Source organism: Parambassis ranga, chromosome 20, assembly GCF_900634625.1.
Source record: "Parambassis ranga chromosome 20, fParRan2.1, whole genome shotgun sequence".
Taxonomy (NCBI): Eukaryota; Metazoa; Chordata; class Actinopteri; family Ambassidae; genus Parambassis; species Parambassis ranga.
Window position 1 is genome coordinate 10,153,948 of NC_041040.1, and position 17,760 is coordinate 10,171,707.

General features: G+C 42.0%; 1 protein-coding gene across 2 annotated transcripts in view; it reads right to left on the minus strand.

The window, feature by feature from the left end:
• plxdc2b (plexin domain containing 2b) overlaps window positions 1-17,760 on the minus strand; it is a 68,886-nt gene that overhangs the window by 20,648 nt on the left and 30,478 nt on the right. The window contains exons 1-6 of one of the 2 annotated variants that reach the window (XM_028432628.1): window positions 16,063-16,214; window positions 12,588-12,734; window positions 10,832-10,901; window positions 5,825-5,947; window positions 1,474-1,592; window positions 464-563 (exon numbers count right to left, since the gene is read on the minus strand). In XM_028432628.1, the coding sequence (XP_028288429.1) occupies window positions 464-563; window positions 1,474-1,592; window positions 5,825-5,947; window positions 10,832-10,901; window positions 12,588-12,680 (505 nt within the window). In that variant the 5' untranslated portion in view covers window positions 12,681-12,734; window positions 16,063-16,214. Of the gene's footprint in view, window positions 1-463; window positions 564-1,473; window positions 1,593-5,824; window positions 5,948-10,831; window positions 10,902-12,587; window positions 12,735-16,062; window positions 16,215-17,760 lie in introns of those variants that run through there. The other variant, XM_028432627.1, reaches the window with a different exon arrangement.

Sequence of the window (17,760 nt, forward strand, 5' to 3'; positions counted from 1 at the left end):
CATGTGATCAGGATGTTAAAATAAACCAGGAAAAAGTACACTAGTGATGAGTAACAGACCTCAAAATGTCACAAAGCACTGAACACTAAGCCTGGCCCTGCCCGGTCCATCACTTTTTGGGATCCCCTGGAAACATTTCCATTATCATTTGTTTACCTGCTAGCTGTGTTGTGATTACTCTTTTGTGTAGCCAAATTAAAGGAGGGACATTTTTCTTAATTTATGAAGTCATTTCCTGTATCTGTGTTATGTAAGTTTCACTACTGCCCAGCCCTCTACAGAAGATTAGCAACAGTCTATTGACGGCAATGGAAGATGTGAGTGTGATCACAGTTCCTCCATAGACCCCAAATGACAAATGAGATATACACCAGCTAACACATGCTAGTGTTACCATAGTGCAACCATTTAATTAGCACAGTCTGTGATCTATTTGTGTTTAGGTAAAAGTCAGCAGACTCACTGGGAATCTGTTGGATTTTGTGGACCACCACAAAGGCGTCAGACAGGCCCACCTTCACCGGGTGATTGATAGAGCTGATCTGTGACACCTCAACGGGGATCTGAAATAGAAAAAGGGAAAATCAATTACCTGGACTACAAAGATCCAGCTGGGGCAGGATGCATAATACAAACAGGTCACAGCAGCACCAACAATCTCTCATAGGAATCTGCTGCAGGTAATGTGCAACTTCAATAAGCATATGGCTATGTCTGGAACATAGAGTGAACGTTTCACACACAGATGAACAGAAACAAGAAACGACAACGACTGATTGATTCCTGACAGGTCAAAGCAGCTCTGAACCCTGTATTTTAATACAGCTACACACCACAGCTGGAAATGGGATTAAACAAAACAAGCTAAATAAATAATAAAGGTCAGCTCATCTTGAAATAATCATTGATTATATGTAATAATCCTGTTAGCCTGTATAGGCCAGTAATAGCTGTGTAATGGAACAGTTATTAGAAAAAAACAGCTCTCATTTTTCAGATCAAGTGAAAATAACAGATTACATAATGAGCCTCAGCCCTGCTGTCATAAACACTGCAATTATCAGAGATCATTAATGTGTTATTGCAATTTCACACTCTTACAGTCGTCTCTGCTGGATCATATTTGTCATTACTTTGGCTTTCTCTCTGTTCAATGGAGTTGTTTTTCCAAGGGTTTTTTTGGGTCTTGGAAATGAACAGACACCTTTGCAGTGACCCAAAACGTCATTCTAGATGATGATAGGACCAAATCATATGGAAACACTTGGCTGATTTCTGAAGGAGCTGTGTATTATCTGGCATCAGTCTCCTGTGTGACGTCCATGTGTAATGTGCAGGGTGTTTTTTTCTCTTAGTTAAATACACAGTGGCAGCACAGTGTGATTTGGAAAAAGTGCATCATATTTTCTACATGCTGTGATGGTTTATGTCTAAAGAGAAGGAGAAAAAGTGGTTGGATAAAGGAGTCCCCACCTCTTTGTATGCAAAGACGATTCTCCCGGTGTTGTGCAACGTGGCTTGGAAGGTGAAGCTTCCCAGGTTGTAGTTATCCTGCAGGTGGACGTGGTCCCACTGCACCACCAGAGCCGTACCTAAAGGAGACACAACCAGACAATAATCCAGGAGATGATGATAGCTGCTGCACATAGTTTCAACTTCTTTTTGAAATTCCATCTTTGCCGTCTCAGATTCTGCTGGGCAAAGACTGAATAAGAAGACATCAGGGTAACAGTGATGTTTGTAAGCCGATCTGTTTTTGAGGGATTGCTTTCTGGCAGAGACCTCATTTCCCCCTGTGGGTGTGAGGTGACTGACACTGAAGCAGTGTGAGCGAGGATATGAAAACACTTCACCAGAGAAGGATGAAACAGCAATAAAACTGAAACCAAATCAAAGGGATGGCTGTTTCTGTGATCGATAGTGCAGCTCCGGCAGTTTTCACAACACCCAAAGTTTTCCATACTGTGCAGGAATGTGCCAAACGACTGAGCTTTAAATGACTTTTTCTGAAGGTAGAGATTGAATATATTCAGCTCCAGCAGTAACAGCAGGCACAGAAAAAATCAAACATCCTTCCAAAACAATATCTGCTTCAACCCGGCGTCACACCTAGACGTGAAAATGCCTCAATGGTCAACACTGAAAACCTATTAAATTCACTATAAAGCCTCTACAGTCTGTTGTTTTCTATAGCAGCTGGTACAAAGTCTGCATTAGGGGTTTGATAGGGATAATGTATGAACAAAGTACACACCGGACTTTCACACAGTCACAGAGTAAAATTTTCACATAATGCTTACTTTCATTTTTCTGAAGAGCTATTTTTGTACTTTTTCCACAAAACAATTTTCGAAGAACACGAGTCAATTTACCACAAAAAACATTTTTTTTGTGAGTTTGTTTTTCTCGGTGTTAAAATGACTTTAGAAAAAAAAAGACTCACTCATCTCTATTTGCTTAAACAACAGTGGATGATTCAAAGGTCTATAAACCAGAGGGAATAAAACAACAACATTAATAAAACATTTAACTCGCACCATTGTTCAGGTCTTTGAAGTTAGAAACATTAGCCATAGGCCTGTTTCACCTCGTTTTCCCACATATTATGAGCCAAACAATCTGTTACTTACCAATACCACTGTGGTTATACATTGTACATCAGGAGGGCTGGGTGGTCCAGTTGTTTTTTTAAGCATTATGAATTTTAGAGGTGACTTGCTGAATCTATGAATTAATAATTGAGTAACATATTATAACTGTGGATTCACATCACACTTCAGCGCTCAGTAATCGAATGTTGTTTTAAGTGGAAGTCTTATATTAGCAGCAGACTCACTCGGCCTTCAGCTCGGCCCAGTGGACAGCAGGCCTCGCATTACTTTTAACACTATTTTGATTTACAGTGGTCTTTGGAGAACCTATTGATGTGAAAGCCATCTCCCCCCTTACAGTTAGTCATTTGGTCGGGTGCCAAGCTAATAACGGTTTGTTAACACAACCAATCAATTTTTCCGTCACACAGCCAGAGCACTTCCATCCAAAGTAAAGACGGGATTTTGCTTCTCTGCTGACAGCTTGGAGAGCAGAGGCGACTGGCTTCACGGGAACCACCGTAATAATTTACATGTGGTGTGTGCAGGGTCTCTGGCACTGGACATGGAGGTTAGAGAAGTTAGGGTGTGATTTTATCGACATTTAATATCATGTGACTAATATTTTCACAGCTTCATGGCTGCAGGGTTAAGGTCAATAAGAGGGATGCATTAAGAAGAAGAAGAAGAAGAAGAAGGAGGAAGGCAGTGAGCATCAGCAGCCAGAGCACTAAATTGCCATTAACTTATGGCACGGTCGGCTTACTCAGTCAGCACAAGTTAAGCCTAATATAAGTCTGCTTAAAATGCATTGAGTTCAGGAGGGGAGGCTGCCATGCTATCTGGGGCTCCCTGGCTAAAAATAATCAGTGGGTGAGGAGGCATGAGGACGAAGTGGCCTTGTTTCTATTTCCACTTACAAGCTTACAACATGCTGTATCAACTCAAAACAAACAAAACAAATCCAGCCCTGTTACATGAACACACCCTCAGCCTGATGAAACAGTTTAGGGTTAATAAGTTTGAACATTTATGTCTTCATGGTGTCTAAAATCTGAGTCTAAAAGTTTTGTTAAACTTTATTTGAATTGTTGACATGTATCCTTTGGTAATCTGCACAATAGTAAGGTCAGTTTTAACGTGCACATCACCATATCACCAGACTAAAATAAGAAAAAGGAAATATTAAAAGTTCTAATCATAAGAATCTGAAAATAGTGACACCTGTGGCCATTATGTGAACTGCAGCCAGCTCCCTGTTGCTTGTGCTCAATGGTGCTCCTGTAATTGTGTTATTGAACCTGACACAAGAGCTAAGAAACAGCTAGCAGGCCAGACAGTGCTGCAGTGGATCTGATGGAAAGATCAAGACAGTTTAGCTCGCCTTTAATCCACTGATTACAGCCTCACTAACTGGCAACTGTCGACCGAGATGTTCAGGGGATGTTAAGGCCACACAGATTATTCTGTGATTAAACTAATCAGGGATTCAATGAAGGAATAGCTTGTTGCATCATCTGTTCATCACTGTGATGTAATTTAGTGCAGTTGAGAAAAATGTATTTATACCTTTTCAACATCTGAATCCAGGTGGATTTCAACACACTGAGAACCCCGGTTGGACGCATTTGTGCTCTTCTTCTTCTTTTTTAGACGGAGTGCTATCTGATCCATGCAAGATGCAAGAAGTGTAAATAGAGTCTGACGGTGAGACGCCACGCATGATGCAATACCAGGCATCTTAAACCACAGAAGAAGCAACGCACTCTTCTGTACTGCTGTCACTTTGTTCCTTTGTTGACATCTCTGTGAAAACTGATTATATTTTTATTTTCATGAGTCAGACTTGATTATTTCAAACCTGCTGTGAAGCAAATGTGGCCTTTTAACTTTTTGTAATGCAATAAACAAGACGTTTAAACCTGCAGTCTTTATGTTGATCGGTGAAAAATGGATTAAGTGAATGTGAGTGGAAGTTACAGCAGCACTCCTCAGACAGTCTGTGAGTGGTATTTTTACCACAGCGCTGTCACCACGGTCCCGCTGGCAACAACAGTCACATTCACAGCCTGTCAGGTGCTGAAACACTTCACTCTTCTCTAACTCTTGTACGATAGTTTTTGGGATCAGACTTGAGAAAGTCACGTCCTAACCAATCACACTCATTCTTTATTTAGCAGATTTTAATTAACAAAAACAAGTCAAACTTCTGTTTTTGTGAAGACAAAAGTTTCACACTGTCACTGTGAAGATTCACACAAACACCCACAGTCCTGTCTGTGTGGAACTAGACTTAGAGACTAGTTTTATCTTTATTTAACGGAGCCAACGCTTCCCGCCTAGCAGAGCAGACCCTACAGTTCTTATGGTGTTTTGGCATGACACTGACTGATGGACAGTGTGTTGGGGAGCAGGCAGTTCGAGGATCGATCGGCTGCCAGTTTGGTTGACGTCGGATGAGCTTCACCGCAGAAGGTCAGTCACTCTGCTGCAGAGGGATCACACAGCAGTGACGGACATGATGGATAACAACCATCACCGATGGCAAAAGAAGGGTACATTTAACTTAAAGGGAGCATGTGGACTTTTTAGAGGGCACAGAGGGTGCCATAAAAATCACAGAATGAAAGGAAAACTCCAGTTGTGTAGCCATGCTACACAATGCAGTTATGCTAACTGGGCAGTTTTGAAGCTCAGTGTTGCAGCTGTCGCATCTTGGCAGTGTTAACGGGAAACAGTTCTTATAACAGGCTGTACACATGGTTATTTCTGTGGTTGGACATTTTAACATGGAGGGCTGTGGAGACAGACTGTCTTTGGGAGACAGCCTCAAGTGGTCATGTGAGGAACTGCAACTGTAAAAATCTTTAAATATTTAGGTCCACAATGAGGATGCAGAAATGTGAGCGACAGTTTGTTGTAATGTTGATTTTTAAAACCAAACCAGGCTCCTTAGCAATTTCCCCCTGGGATTATTAAAATATTTCTGATTCTGATTCTGATTACCTCACCAGATACCTGAGAAAAGAACAACTAAACACTGGGCGTAACTTGGCCTTGACCTGCTGGTATGCAGACCAGTTTTCAGTTTCACATTGAGAATCATGATAAATCATCATGGTGTACAAGTAACAAGTGAATGTTATTGACCTTAATTACCAGCTGGTTACTGTGCTATTTGCATTTTGTTGATGATGTAGAGCCTGAGATAGTACACATGAGAGTGGTGTTACCGTTGTCAAAGTAGATGACAGTAGAGTTTCTGGAGACGCTTGGGTCAAAGTTGGCCATTAGTGGAGCGATGTACTGTGTAGCTGTTAGCATCCGATGGACCACATCACCAGTGTAGATGAACCCTGGAGGAGAAATGAGAAAACATGTAGCATATTACTGAAAAAACACCCACATTGTTCAGACACTTGTCCACAATTATGTGCAATAAGGTGGATTCGCCCTTTAGCAACAATCTTCTCTCCTTGCCTTCCACCTTAAATAAAGCCGTTATGTGATACATTATCTCTGAGGACCACAAGTTTGTCCTCCGGCTCAAAGTTACAAGATCCTCATTAACAGACAACATCACTCCTCCCTCCATCTCTGGCCCTGTGCTGCAGGCAGCCTCAGCGAGCAGGAGCGATTAATTAGCACTATTATCAAAAACAGAAGGGCAAATCGGAGGGGCTTTAAAGGAGGATATGCTGAATGAGCAGTTTTATAATACGGCAGGGTTATAAGCCTAGCTGGTTGCCGCCCCTTGTCATAATCAATCACACACATTAAGGAAAAGGCCATGACTATAAAAAGGGATTTTGTTAACTTTTCCAATTTATGCGCCTCTTCAATGAGGCACGAATAGATGTCTCCACAGAGAGGGACGTGCTCAGGCAACAAACTAGAGCTGCATCATTTAGCAGCCTGTAAACATGGTTATTAATGGACAGCTGAAAAAGGGGGAAAAACGCCCACTATTCATCACAGGGGGACAGTCTTTGCATAACGAATTTGCACTGATGACAACAGAATCAAACACTGTCTTAATTTCCCTGCTGACAACAAAGTTTAGCAAAGTCAGCTGCTATTTCAAGATTTATTCAAGGGAAAAGCTTTTGTTCTCACTCTAACTTTGCAAAAATATCCCAAATAAAATCAGACATCTCTTAAAATCTTTTTTTTTTTTTTTACTAAGAACAAAGGTAGCACCTGGCATTTGGGTGAAACAATGTAATGTATCCAAAGTAATACAGCTGTGAAGAGGCATGTGGAGAAATGATAAAAGCCTTAAAATGAAACAAGTACACCTTCTTCCTCTTGTTTCTAAATAAGCCAAGATGAAGTTGTGTCAAAGAGTTCATCTCACTCACAAATGAGTCTGACATTTCTTTAACACAGTGTTGTCCATGGGACAAACCACACTTGTGATTAGGGTAGTGTTTTCTGTGTTTTATGTACCACATCACAATAAAAATGATCAAACCAACCAGAGTTAGAAATGACTCTATTTTTATGTGAGGTTCAAGACTAATACTGTACATAAAGTGGCTGCCTGAGGCAAAAAAAGAAGATTTTTGGAAAAAGCGTCACTGAGCCCAGGAATGAACCCCACCACCCCCTCCATTTCATGTCACCATACGTCTTCTCATATGGTAGGCGGGTTATAAAAACACATCTATCACTTTGGAGACCGCCAGCAGAGCATACCATGAGGGGAATCAATCTTTCCCCAAAGACCTCCCTGCTCAGAATTACCTCTTTATAGAGCTCTGTCAGCACTGAAAGCAGGAGGAGAGAGGAGAGATCTGACTTTATTTAGCTGTGAGGAGTCCTGAGTGAGGACAGCTTCACCTGGCAGAGGACTGATGGAGGGAGAAAATGCAGTCCTGCAGGGCTCAGAGGGAGGAGCTGCTTATAGCTGGATGCAACCAAAGTCTTAAGCTGGGCTAACTTTCTTATGTGCATATTAATTATTAGTTTAGTGAACTAACTCTCACCAATACCCCAATTTGTCAAACTATTCATGCTCTTTATGTACATGAAGAAAAGCTGCTGCAGAGGAAAGCAGACAGGAGTTTCAGCCCATGTCATGTTCAGACAATAGAGAATAAAAAGGCAGGATTGTTGAGTCGACTCAACACAAACATTATGGCAAGGAGAAGAGCTATTACATTTTTTACCTGGCGCCTTCCAAGTCAGCGACATACTTTCCATCTCATATCTACCCAACCCTCAGCTGAAACATGTCCTTATACATGTCCCTGGTTTCACTTTCAGCATCTAAAAAGCAAAGAAATCCCCAAAACAAACACACATTTGTCTGGAAACACAAAGCCCGGTGCTACTGCAGCCTCTGCTTTCCACAAGGAACCACTGAAAACGACTCATTCTGACAGCATAAAGAAACTAAGACAGCCTCTCAATACACTAAAGAGGTGAGAGCTACGGGGCATTCAATAGGGAGGCAATTCATTCATTATGGCTGTCACAGCAGAGGGAGACTGGACAGGAGGGAGCAACAGACAGAGGAGCGGGGGGTCGGCGAGAGGAGTTTAAGGTGGAGGAAGGTGGAGTGGAATCAGATATTTCTCTCTTTGACAAGCTATGTTTACGTGTTCTCATTCTCAAATGAGCGGGACTGTGCACGTCCAAGAAAAACATGAGCGGGAATTAGCAGTCCCAGCAGTCCAAAGCTTCACTTTATTAGACATTGTGTTTAGACAAGGCCTTTGTTCCTGCGTACTGAGCTGGGTTTCATTTACTGGATATTTTCTGTTGATCGCAGCTGTTTTGAGCCAGACCAGCATCTGGGTGCACATCCACTCCTTCAGATACAAAGACTTTATTTAAAAATGTCTTTCTTGCTGATTGATACAAAAGAGTCAGCATTTTAACAACTTTCTAGACAATGAAATGAACAACTATGAGCTCAGAACATGGCAACGAGACAAGACTTACTTTAGCTTTTATCACACACATAGTATTTTTCTACGGACAATGAAGGTTTCCTATTGATCAAAAATAAGTTATTTATTATTAATGCCTGTAAAGTGTGTTTTCTACTGCTGCTTGTTTTTACTGTATTATTATCTTATTGTTCTTGGATGTAAAGCACTAATTCCTTTCCGTATTCCTTTCAGTCTGTCTGAGTTTTGATTTCCAACTGTTGTTGAGGATGTACACATCATGAATTATGATTAGTTTTAATATTAACTGTACTCATCATGAACAAGGAGTCCTCCTGGTCCACCCCACCAAGGCCTCCCTCACCAAATGTACCTCCAGTAGTAAGAATGTGTCTCCTGCTGTGTGAAATGTCTGGATCTGATTCTTCACACTTGGTCTGGGGTTCATGCTTTTAAAATGGCTTACAGTACAGAGTGACAGCTGGCCTAGTAAACAGCAGGCCACAGCTGGACCTCTGTCGACACAGCTGGCAGCGGTCAGATAATATATCATCACTGATATTCACAGTCTAGCTGTACACACACACTCTTGTGTTCTCCTCGTCAGTTCACAGCACTATGTTTTAAATGACTATTACTCAAATGTACTGTAGCAATAATTGTGATGTTTTTGGATTTATTTTATCTTTTAATGTGTTTTGTGCTGTTGGCATGCAAGTTTAAGAATGGTATGTCAGTATTGAAAGGGAATTCGGTTGCAGCAAGGAGCCATGGTGTCAGTCGCACTGTGACAACCATCAATCATCAATCAATTGGTCCTCACGCTGGAAGTAAATATAGAGAATCTATAGACTGGACAGGTTGTTTTGCATAATGTAAATCAAGCTTTACATTATGCAAAACCCATAAAAAGGGGGTCTTGGAGCTCAGATGTTTGACAAGGCTGCACGCCAACCCAACCCTGTAGCCCAGATCCCTAATGTGTGTAAGGATTGGCTGCTGTGCTGTTTAGAAAGTAACTAAAGCAGCAAATGTAATTGTGACTCTGCGGCTGTTCCATCACACTCTGTTAAAAAATTATCTTTCCCTCCAGAGTTTCAGCGTAGGAAGCAAAAAGAACAATATTTGCTGAAGTACAGAGAGGGACTCGCTGACAGAAGTGAAGGCAGGGAGAAAAGATGGTACAGCACTGAGAGGAGGACGAGCTGACTGATAGGCCCTGAAATGGAGGGATATGAGCAGGGCGTCTCTGAGACAAAGCCCCCGAGGCCTGTGAGAGGCTGATAGCTGCCTCCTCCTCCTCCTCAGTTTCCCCTCTCTTTGTCGGCCTCGTCCCTCCATCTCTGTCTGGAGGAATGCAAATTCCTGTTATCTCCTACGTCCGTCCATTCCTCCTCACCATCATGCAGAACGTCTCCGGAGCCAACTCAGCTCTCTCAGTGATGGAGGATCAAGTGTGGAAACGAGACAGAGATGATAATGATGATAAGAGACACAACAGATTATTTGGTTATTGCTGCAGCGGCAGTTAAATGCAGGACATCTCTGAAATAGTTGGGTTGGAGCAGGGCTTTAGTCTTTGATGTGATAATAGCTGGTTGGGGTGTTGTGGTTTCGCCGTCAAGACTCAAGTGGAAAATTGTTTTGCACACTCTGGTGAACACGTCTCCTGTGTCACGTGTCTCACCACACACACACACACACATCTTCTGATACTACCACCTCTTTATCCGAGTCTATCAGGGTGTGCTGCACCACTTGGCAGAGCGACTCCTGTTTCCAGTCCAAACCCACTGGTCTGGTTTCTCCTGTTAAGTCTGCTTTGGAACGCTGGTGCTGAGTGTTGGGAGTGGTTTGTTTTTCTATCCCTCTGTTCTAGCAGACTGTCCCGTAGAGGTGAGAGCTGTAAATGGACTTGTATCAGGCTGACTGCTTGGCTGCTTGGCACAGCACTGTTGGTGGTTTTGTACTGTGGTTCATGCCAGAGGAGGATTTACTAACACTGAATCTTCTGATTTAGTTTCCCAGAAGCAACAACTGAAGAAATAACTCATTGTTTCAGTATTTAGGGGTGAGATCTCCTTGCACAGTAGTCACACAGGTACACCCAGTACCCGAAAACACACTCAGACACATACTTTCTTCTCCATTTCATAAATGCCTCAGTGCTCCAGACAGATTGTTATAAATGCCACCACATTCCCTCCCAGACCCACAGCAATAAAAAAATAAGAAATTAAAATGGCGTACTGTCGTACATGCCAAACACACATACAGTTTATCCAATAATAACACTTATAACCACTACTGGGAGAGCAGAGTCCAAGAATGGTGTTCACTTACCACCAGTCGCCACGGTGATTTCACGCAGGAAATGTCCATAAAAAGGGAAATCGAAGGACAGATTAACTCTCTGTGAGGGAAAAACAGACAGATGACCCCAGTCAGGAAGGAGAAGAGACTGTTCTCACCTTAAAACAACCAGAGGATGAGAAAATAAAATACGAGGTGCTGTATCTGGTACAGCTGCATCAGGCTGATAATCAATTAGAAGAGTTATAGTCACACATCTTTTTAAGGAAAAGAAATATGTTCAGGTTTATGTCTTTCTTGTAGTTTTGGACTGAATGTGCTATATTTACTGCCAGAAAATGTTAAAGTGTACGACAGTCCTCAGTAAACATGCAGGTCCTATATATGCCAGGGGGAGTAATCCTGTGGCAAACCGCACTGAATCTAACCAGCCGTACAGACAATCCAGAGCTTAACTTCGCTCCAATCCTGTGATGAAGTTGACCTCTGCGGCAGTGTTTTGTTTTATGACCTTATTAGTCAATTTCTTTTAGTGTCTGAGCCAAAGCGCTGGCAGGCAGCAGCGCTACGAAGGAGAAAGCTCTCTGAATTTTATACAGTTTCTCAGGACTTTAACTGCCATCATAATAAACTCTATTTGTTTAAAAATTTAGTCTGCTGAAGCTGTGCCACACATCATTTCAACACAGATGGTTTCCACTTCTTTTGGCACTATAATCTTAAAATCAAATTATGCAGCCAAGATTTCCATGTCTCCTTTTGACTCTGGATTTCTCGGCTGACCGTTGATTTGGGAAATTCACATATATTGATTTCTCCAGACTAAGCCAAAGTCAGAGAAACCTCCCACATCCTCCCATACTGTTCAGAAAAAAGCCTCGCCTCTTAGCCAGAGAGCACTCTGAGGCTAAAATGAATGGCCCGCCTTAAATTGTAAGGTTCAATCCATCATTACATGACTGAAGGTAGAGGAGCAGAATGCACAATGTGGGACTCTATTCTATCTCCTCGCCAGCTATTGTTCACCCTGGGTACTTTCTCTCTCTCCCTCCCTTTTTTTCACAGCCATGCTGCTCGGTGTTTTTCAGTCAGTCTACTGCTGCCTTGAGTGACTTCATCAGTATGCAGCTCACATGGGTCACCTGCCTGTGCTGAGGTGGAGAGAGGGGAGCTCCAGCTTCACTGCAGAGAAGCTTTAAAATGCTGATTTTTACCCTAATATTCACAAAATAGTTTGTGAGTCTGTGTCTCACCGTAACACAAGCATACATAACGTATTCACTAAATTACTGTATATTTTTGATTTTGAACACATGAAGAAGCTAAAAGTACCCAGTTATTCAGTATTATTTGAGTAATTAGTGTATATCATGTGAGTTTTTTTCCCCCTTGTAATTATTTAACTGTATTTCTATGAAAATTTGTGCGTTAATCCCTGAGTTGTGGGTGAGTGTTCACAGTGACCTTTGACCTTCAAATCCAAATCAGTTCATTCTTGAGTGAACTTGTGTGCAAAGAATTAGAGGACATTCACAGGCTGAGTTTAGGCCAAAAATGTGTCTTGTGTGGTGCCACTGACTGTCGCTGCAGACTCTGATGGACACATTCTCGTCAGTTACTCCTTAAGTGCAAGTGGATCCTTCTTAGAATGTTCCTTAAGGCCTTTGTGAAGTTTTGTGTTCCATGAATCGAACAGGAACAGATATGTCAATGCTGATACTCTGAAAACATGATGGTACTGTAGACCATAGTGGGTCATTGATTAGTGCAGGTGCAGGGATCTTACCGCCGCTTGTCTGTGAGTGTTGGACAGAATCCCGTGGATCTTCACTTTGTCTTTGTCCATCTGGTCGATGTTTACCCACAAGTCCTTGCTCATGGGATCTGATGGGCCGTATGTTTTTGATGTGTAGTAGTTGTGATCTGTGTCCTCCTATAAAAAAAAACAACAAAACAAAATGTCTCCTGTGAGAAAGACCTTGACGAGTTTCACCTCAACAAACACTGCTGTGCTGCTGTAAGCACATAATTCACTAGAAATCCATACAATTAGAAAGTCAATATAAATATATTTATCTGGCTGCAGAACAAATTATCTGCTAAATGAGACGACACAATCATTTTTAACACACACTGTGTGCATTCTCTGTCCTTTAGTTCAACTCCTTCCATTAAAGTACAATCAGCACATGCGTTGGTTTAAATGCCTCCTAATCAAATTACATACAAGAAAAAAGCCAATCAAAAGTTTCATCCACTCTGTAGCAGACTGCAGAGTCAGGGCTGCCTTCTATAAGAGAAACAATCACAGACTGTTATAAGCCATGTGGGAGAGGGCTGTCTGCTTTTATTGTTTCCTGTGTAGAATAAGGAAGAATGCTCTCTGTCTGCCTTCCTCTGGGCCTAATGAGATACCTCACAGCTGTGCCTTTCATCTAAAACACTGCTAATGTTATTTTAGAGAAGCGTGCACTACTTCTGACTCTGATCTCAGTTATTAGGAACACACCGATACTAATATCCAGAAGCTACACCCCTTTGGTTGTCAAAGTGCCATGAGACAAATATTAATTAAAACACAATCCTTCCCTCTTCAGTTTGTTTTGCTTCAAGGTATCATATTTCCTTCAGAGAATTATAACTTAATACTGTTCTGCTCAATATTCAGCGTGGAATATGAGACGCAGAGAGATAATGTTTCAGGCTTAGCCAAGCCTCTGTGGGATTGATAAATATCAGATTCCAAATGGAGCTCAGTCATGTAGGTGGTGTTACTTTTGATTAATTTGTAGATTTAAACAAACACTGCCAGAAGCCTTTCATCGCAGCTTAAAGTACCGACAAATCATGTCAGGGAAAAAAAGGCCCCTCCAGGCAGCCTTATTCAGCACATTGCTTCCAGAATAGAAAACAGGGCCACTTGTAAAAAAACAAAAAAAAAGGAGGAGACACACAACCGAGAGGCTGTAAAGTTTCCTGCTAATCAGCACAAGATGATTTTGGTCTTGTGGAGAAAGATGGAGGGAGATACAGCCTCCTCAGAGGTGACAGGGGCCAGCTGGCTGTTCTTCCCCCTCAGTAGGTGAAAGAAGAGGAAGGTGGGCAGGGTGCCATCGCCCAGCTGGGTAGGTGGACATGAAACTGTGGGGGCCTTTCAAGAGCACAACAAACAGAGTACAGAGAGCATGACCACAGCAGGTTGGGTGGGAGGCTGCGGGAGGGCGGTTCTGTTTCTTTAAATCAGCCGCAAAATGTGTCAGAAAAGTCAAGCGAAGTACTCGATATCTGTGTGTGAAAATACAAACATGGTGTGAAATATTGGTGCAGCACAGGCAGAGGCCCCCAAGCCGAAGATCACACAATAGCTCTACTTTCAAAAAATACAGATTTGTCAAAGCACAAAGCTCAAATCCACACACTCCAAACACTTGCCCCTTGGCCCACCTGAACAAATCAAGCACACCGATATGTTATACTAAGATTCAAACATGCAAAAAAAACTTTTATTATAAAACACCTTTTTACTTTATGGTGAAGTCACCATCAGATGCACGCTCACGCTGTGAAACACCAGGACACAGAGACAGCTGACGTCTTTAAACAGGAACTAACATCTCACCAGAAAAGCAGAAGAATCACTGCTGGCATTTAGTAAATGTAAAATGTTCTGTACATAAAGGCGCAGGGAAACAGCAAGGTACGGTACTCATTATACTGGAAGAATAACACATCTCTGTGATTATCAAACATCTGTGTTATCTCTACACATGTACATCTGTCCAGTGGTTTATAAAATTATTATATTCTACTTGTTTTCTTCTATTTTATATGATTTCCAGCTGACCCTCACGGATGCTGCTAAAAGCTTAAAGGAGGCTCATGGAAAATATGAGGGGGGTCGTACGGAAACCCTGCCACTCCACTGCCACCGTTCATCTGTCCTTCATAAAGTGAAGTGCTGCAACTCGACGGAGATGGAAAAACAGTCATCGCTGTTGATAATGGACCATTTTGTGGCTCTGCAGAAAAGATTTTAGAGTGCGAGATTCACCCTCCCATCCCCGTCTGAGGCATTTACTGGAGCTGCCCGCTACATCAATATTGCATTACAGTGAGACCTGAATATCTTGTGCCAACATATTTTCACTTGTGAATGCCTCTATAATAGAGGACAGACCTTGAATAAAGGCATTTAGTGTGCTGCCTTTAGAAGATGATTCTGAGTGATTTAAGGAAATTAAATGAGATGTTTAAAATGTTTCAACTGAGGTTTTTTTCCATAAAATAAAGGTGAAGTAGCTTCACTCTAAACTGCAGTCTGTGCTTACAAATAGATTAAGACACGACACTGTCCTGCACAGATACATCACGCTGAAGAGCATTTAAAAGGAGCCTGCGGCGTTTCTTCAGCTCACAACAACTAAATGTCTTCATGAATGTTTTAAAACGCAACAAAGGTCAACACGAAGGACGACCAGACAAGGAACAACTCAACCAATCTTCACCCATAGCTGTCACACCAGTTTTTTTAGGTATTTATTTGTAACAATTCAGGAAAATGTAACCCAAAGAGACATCTTCTATGCTGTACACACACAGTATTAAAGAGTCTAGAAGCAGAAGCTCACCTGCAAAAGTAGCTCTTAAAACAATGCAGGTAAATAACTGCTTGACTCTAAACTGGGTCACGAGTCAGGGTGCACAGAGCTCGAAGGACAGTGCACAAGAATCACTCCTTAAAACTGTAACACACATCACTGAAATAATCATGAGTGTAAATATTGGAGAGTATATTCCATGTGATGAATCCAGGCTTTAATGTATAATTTAACTGAAGCTACTCCCATGTGTGGTTGTACAGTAGATCTCATGAATTCTATCTGCCAACTGTCTGCACTTTAATGTGATGTTCAAGGACACAGAAACACACAGAGTGGCCTACACAATGTATTCACTAGATCTGCCGTCTTTGTTCATCTGAGGAAATACAAACCCACTGAGGAAAGTCTACAACCTGACTGCGGGGAAGAACAGATGCAGACTGAAAGTTAAACAACTAGGGGTTCATCTGAAGAGCATTTCTCAGCTGTTCGCATACAATTAATTTTAACACTGAGCAGCACAAAGGCAGCATGCATCACTTCCAAACCTTATCCTCCTGCGGGAATCCTTTAACTCACTTAATAGACACAAAACAAACAGTTAAATATGAAGGGTAAAAGCAGCACTGGGAATCAAGGAAAGCCATGAAAATTAGCAACCTGAACAGCTTGCTGCCTCGCTGTCTGATCCCTCCTCCTCCTCTTAAGAGAGCCAAATAAATAGTGAAACTTAGTGAAGCATGTAACACCCAAAGAGCCTTGTGAGCTGTAAAGTCCCAAACATCCACACCACACCCTCACTGCTGCACATCAGGGTATAACGCTGCAGCGGGATGGATGATATACGGCGTGCTTTTATTGCCATTCTGACATGTCTGACATTGGTTAGATTACCAGGACAGGCAGCAGTCCATTGTAGAGCATCCAGGCATGGAAATGACTCTGTCAAATGTACGCATTCATTTCAGAAAGGGAACACAAGCAGTGATGTGTCTGTTGGTTTCACTTGTGAAGTTTTTTATGTGATATGGGATATGAAACAGGAACAGTCTGTGCAATGTATCATCTGAGCAGCTGCCACATGATCAGACAGCCACAGGTGGACTCATGTGTATGTTAATACAGGTCATTTCAGTTTGAGGAACTAAGACATGATGCAACACATCATAAAAACAGAATTACTGACAGCATGGAATGTCCCTGTGCTGAAGTGGACCTGTCTCAAATCACGTGACAGTGTTTGTTTTGATGCCACAGGGCGTTCTAACTGTTCTTATTCCATCTTACAGTGACCTGAAGACACCTTTAGCAGAGAGGCTGTTTAATGTGGGTTAATGATCCGGAGAGCCGGTGCAGTGAATAACAGTCATTCAGGGCGTCAGACGGTCTGCTGTTAGAACCACACATCGAGGTGACATAAGGCTATTGTGGGAAACTTGTGTTATGGCACCAGTTAACTCAAACACAGACTGACTTTAAAGCAAATACAGAAGAAGGACATGAAAACAACGTAACCGAGCACGACTGAAAGCAGCTTGTCCACATGAAAACATCTGCTGCAACAGATATTCTAACAACTGGCAACATGCATGCAAGGAACAGTTTAACGTGTTCACTTTGTTGCAGAGTTAGTTGTTTAGTGTGGCATAGGGGAGAAGTCCTCTTTTAGCCAAAAGAAATAATATCATCTGTATCCAGGCAGTCATTTGACCTTGTAAAAAGGCAGGGTACCATTTCATACTGACAAAACCCAGACAATTTTTGTCTTTTTGTCCAGTGTGAAAGAGGCTTCAAATTCAATTTAGTCTGGACAGGAAATCTGGTCACAAATTACTACCTAAGGCTGCCAAAGCAGGTTAACAACAAGCAGGTGGGCTAAAAAATTATGACACAAAACAACTTGCAATGTGTTAAATCCCAGAGCGGTGATAAACAGCTCTGTGAAAGTGTCACAGAGCACATTTCTCCTTCACAGTTCTTCCTCTATCACCTTCTTTTTCTCAGTTCAGTGTGAGGAAAACAGTGTATAAAGCCAGCTCAATGCTGGGCGGAGGATTTCAGCTCAGCGTCAGCTATTTCTGCCCACTGAATATGAAGGCTTGTGTCAACAAAGTGTTGGTGGCAGGTGAGGGACTGTGTGTGTTGGGTAATGACAGCAGGAATGACGGGGTGTTTGTTTGCTGTGGACTGCTTTTCCATTCTGCAACAACAAATGAGCCCGAGAGAGAGCGAAAAACAACCTTGCAGGTCATGTCTGTGAGCTAGTGTGATGGTATGTAAGCCTGGATCTGACATTTAAAGTGGTGCTCATGCATCAGTTTATGTGGTGAGTGTGTGTACAGCCTGTGTGTGTGATTG